Genomic DNA, 4,398 nt, shown 5'->3' on the forward strand with positions numbered 1-4,398 from the left:
GAGAGACGCAGCCCAGAAGAACAGCGAACAGCAGACAGGACAGAGACAGCAACAGACTCAAGACAGACAGACAGAACAGTAGAGCAGAACAGCAGAGAACGAGACGATGAGAGTGACGAGACGAGATGAGAGAGAGAGACGAGAGAGAGGAGAGAGAGAGGGAGAAGACGGAGAGCGAGGAAGAGAGAGAGAGAGAGAGAGAGAGTGAGATGAGAGCACCTTGAGGGAGAGAGATGAGAGAGAGAGAGACGAGACGATGAGAGAGAGAGAGAGGAGAGAGCGAGAGACACGTACAGAGAGAGAGAGAGAGAGAGAGAGAGAGAGAAAGAGAGAGAGAGAGAGAGAGCGAAAGAGAAAGAGAGAGAGAGAGAGAGAGAGAGGATGAGAAGAGTAGCAGAGAGAGAGAGAGAGGAGAGAGAGAGAGAGAGCCCGACAGACAGACAGACAGACAGATCAGACAGACAGCAAGACAGACAGACAGAGAGAGCAGAGAGATGAGAGAGAGAGGAGAGAGACGGAGCTCCCCGGAGAGCAGAGAGCGAGACGAGGCGAGAGCGCGAGAGCGAATGAGCGTGATGAGCAGAGAGCGAGGGCGAGAGCCGAGAGCGAGAGCCTAGAATGAGCGAGAGCGAGAGCTGGAGCGAGAGCGTAGAGCGAGAGCCGAGACGCGAGATGCGATGAGCGAGGAGCCGGAGAGCCGAGAGCGAGCAGCGCAGACGAGGAGCGATGAGCGAGAGCCTGAGCAGCGAGAGCCGAGAGCGAGAGCGAGAGCGGAGGAGCGAGAGCGAGAGCGAGAGCTTGAGGAGCGAGAGCGACGAGCTGAGAGCGAGAGCGAGAGCGAGAGCGCAGAGCCCGAGAGCGAGGCGACGAGCGTAGACGCAGAGCAGCGAGAGCGAGTGAGCCCGAGAGCCCCGAGAGCGGAGACGCGAGAGCGAGAGCGAGAGCTTGAGAGCGAGAGCGAGACGCGAGGAGCGAGAGCCCCGAGAGCGAGCAGCGATGAGCCGAGAGCGAGAGCGAGAGAGAGAGAGCCTGAGCGAGGTCGATGCGGAGCGAGCGAGCGAGCGATGCGAGCGAGAAGAGAGGAGAGAGAGATGAGAGACAGAGAGAGAGAGAAGAGAGAGAGAGAGAGAGAGAGAGAGGAGATGAGAGAGCAGAGAGAGAGAGAGAGAGGAGATGGAGAGAGAGAGGAGTAGAGAGAGAGAGAGATGAGAGAGAGATGAGGAGACGAGAGAGAGAGAGGAGCAGATGAGAGGAGCAGAGAGAGAGAGATGTTTTATCTCTTGACCTTTCTCTGTGCCCTTTCAAATCCCTTCTCGCCATCCCCTTTCCAATCTATAACTATCCATGTCTTTCTCATTATCTTTCTCTCCCTTTCTAAGTTTTCGTCCCTCTATGTTGTAGAGTACTGATCAAGTACTCTGATCAATCTGATAAATAGTTGTGAAGAAGTTGAAGTGGCATTTAAATAGTTAATCTTACTATCACCATTAATTGTGTAAAAAACCTGCATTGAAGCAGTTATAATGAGACCAGGTGCACATGTTAGCATTTAAGCTGGCTTGTATTTGCTGGTGATTATGGTGGCTGGGTTCATTAATTCACTTCTAAACGGGTGTTGTTTTGAATTCATCACAGATTTATGATCCGAATGAGAAAAGGTATGAAGTTCCAATCGAGACACCGCGTGTCGCGAAGGCAGCGAATGTCACAGACTACATCGTCACAGTCAGGAAGATGCCTTTCAGTTTCAAAGTTACGAGGCGATCAACACAGACTGTCCTGTAAGTGAACGATTCATACTATGTAGTATGACAGTAAATGCTGTCATCAGAGTTTGTGCTGCTTCCCAGGGTGTCAGTTGATGAGCAATCGTGTAGAAAAAAAACATTTTAACCTTAGCTCATATACAGTGTGATAACATGAGGCATGTATTATTAAACTTATTTCTTATTACAATCTAGCTCACACTTATAACTCACCTTACTTAGTCTTCTCGCTTCCATTTCATTTATTACCTTCGATTTTTCAATCATCACTACTCTATTTCATTCATTACCTTTATACTTTTCACCAATTATTTTCGCCCTTTTACACATTTTCACTCGTTCACCGCACTCATTACTTATCCTTTTCACTTGATCTGTCAATATACCATTGCTATATATATATATTCAGATTTGACACCGGAGTAGGAAACATGATCTTTGCTGACCAGTTCTTGCAGCTGTCCAGCAGACTGCCCAGTCACGCCATCTATGGGCTCGGGGAACATCAAGACAGCTTCATGCTGCCCACTAACTGGTCAAGGTTTGCCTTCTGGAATAAAGGAAACGCTCCCAACCTTGTGAGTATTTATTTCCAAGCAAGATCATTTGGTAAGAATTCGGGGTATATTCTCAAGTTGTGTTATGCGAAATAAGTAATCTATATTAAATTTAAAATCACTATCACGTTTCACTGAAGTATCAATGTTCATTATGATAAGTGTTGCTTTCCCAGCGCGAGCAATTGATAGCTACTTGGGGAATACCACACACATATTTAACCATGTAACATGATAAATCACAACTAACACAGCAACATCAAAAACTCAATGTTTCTACATTCACTTGATGCGTGCTACATTTGCCCAAGTGATATGATTGTGTGCAACGATTGCTAATTTCCTTCCTTATTACTCCATGATGTAGGGAGATTTGAACCTGTATGGAATGCACCCGTTCTATCTTGTCATGGAAGACAATGGAGACAGTTTTGGCGTATTACTACTGAATAGTAATGCCATGGGTAAGTAATTTCTGCAATTCCCTTATAGAACATTTATTGTAGTGTAGCGTCTGAATATTTGTAAATGGCTGCTGCAAGTACACCTGAGGCTGAAGGGAAACATGACTATATAATGCACCTAGGATCGTACATTCATACAGCGATGCGTGATTACATAAACAGTAGGTTCATCATAGCAATACCCATCATCCATTTTATGGTGATATCATGAACAAATCTATACAGTGTATTAGGGGTAAGATAAGGAATAAATCCATAATTATGTTACTCCTGAATGTGTAGATATGTTTGTGCGTGTAGTGATTCCCTTGATGCTTGTACTGCCATTTCTTACTCTCCACGTGATATATTTCCCGTTGCAGAGATGGTACTACAGCCGACACCAGCGATAACATTTCGCACCATCGGTGGTATTTTTGATTTCTACCTCTTCACGGGCCCCGATCCAGCATCTGTTATCCAACAGTACCTCGATGTGATTGGTCGCCCAGCCATGCCACCATATTGGGCACTTGGGTATCATCTTTGTCGATGGGGCTACGATACTGCATTGGACATGGGGGAAGTGATTAACCGAATGAGAAAATCAGGGATTCCATACGTGAGTATTGTAATCTTTGCTGTAATCGGTACACAAGCTCAAATTAATATTATAGGCGGAATGAAAAACTATTATTTAATAAACATATTTTATCTAAACTATAATAAGAATATAATTATATATATATATATATATATATATATAAATGGTTCAATCACTTGTCTTGGCTTGCAGGACGTTCAATGGAATGATCTTGATTACATGGACAAGGAGCTTGACTTTACGCTGCGCAAGCCGTCATTCACCCAGCTTCCCTACCTGGTGGGTGACCTTCATATGCAAGGTCAACGCTACGTCCCCATCGTGGTGAGTAGACGCGGACACCAGTCAGCGACAGCTGACGACGGGATGAAGGTTGTCAAAAATAAAATTAGTTTTAACTAGTCTTAGCACGAACCTTTGCTTTTAGAGCGTAGACAAAAACGTTGTTTAGTTTCGAGAATGAAAAATCCCAACAAATTTTTTCCTTGGTTAGCCAACTTTACGAAACTAAATTCTGTCAACAGTCTACGAAAAAATGTAAGTTTAATAAGTGTAAGAGTATAAGAAACATGTAAAGACAAATGTCAAGACTAGTTTTGTGTCTAGCATCTGGTCTCAGGGTCCATAACCTATGGGAGAGAGACCACGGCCCACTTGGCTTTTGAGAAATTTTCAATCATAGGTGGACCAAGACTAGTAAATGTTGAGGAATTTTTCTTCTTGTTCTGACGTGTCTTACTCTCTCGTTGTTTACTCCTGATATAATGATGCTATGATAGGACCCAGGCATCAGTGTCACCCAAGGACGAGGGAACTATCCTCCATTCGATGAAGGCGTTAACATGGATATCTTCATTAAGAACGCTAGTGGATTGCCAGTGATTGGAACAGTGAGTGATCATGCTTACTCTACTTGACACATGTTGTACCATGGATGACACATGTTGTACCATGGATGACACATGTTGTACCATGGATGACACATGTTGTACCATGGATGACACATGTTGTACCATGGATGATTGTTC

General features: G+C 44.7%; 1 protein-coding gene across 1 annotated transcript in view; it reads left to right on the forward strand.

Annotated features, from left to right (window-relative positions):
• LOC106813063 (lysosomal alpha-glucosidase-like) overlaps positions 1 to 4,398 on the forward strand; it is a 10,510-nt gene that overhangs the window by 1,322 nt on the left and 4,790 nt on the right. Inside the window, exons 2-7 of the mRNA XM_014817106.1 lie at positions 1,636 to 1,781; positions 2,176 to 2,344; positions 2,691 to 2,787; positions 3,150 to 3,388; positions 3,563 to 3,694; positions 4,150 to 4,264. Of these exons, the coding sequence (XP_014672592.1) occupies positions 1,636 to 1,781; positions 2,176 to 2,344; positions 2,691 to 2,787; positions 3,150 to 3,388; positions 3,563 to 3,694; positions 4,150 to 4,264 (898 nt within the window). The remainder of the gene's footprint in view (positions 1 to 1,635; positions 1,782 to 2,175; positions 2,345 to 2,690; positions 2,788 to 3,149; positions 3,389 to 3,562; positions 3,695 to 4,149; positions 4,265 to 4,398) is intronic.

This window comes from Priapulus caudatus, unplaced genomic scaffold (assembly GCF_000485595.1).
Source record: "Priapulus caudatus unplaced genomic scaffold, Priapulus_caudatus-5.0.1 Scaffold721, whole genome shotgun sequence".
In the NCBI taxonomy this organism is placed as follows: Eukaryota; Metazoa; Priapulida; class Priapulimorpha; order Priapulimorphida; family Priapulidae; genus Priapulus; species Priapulus caudatus.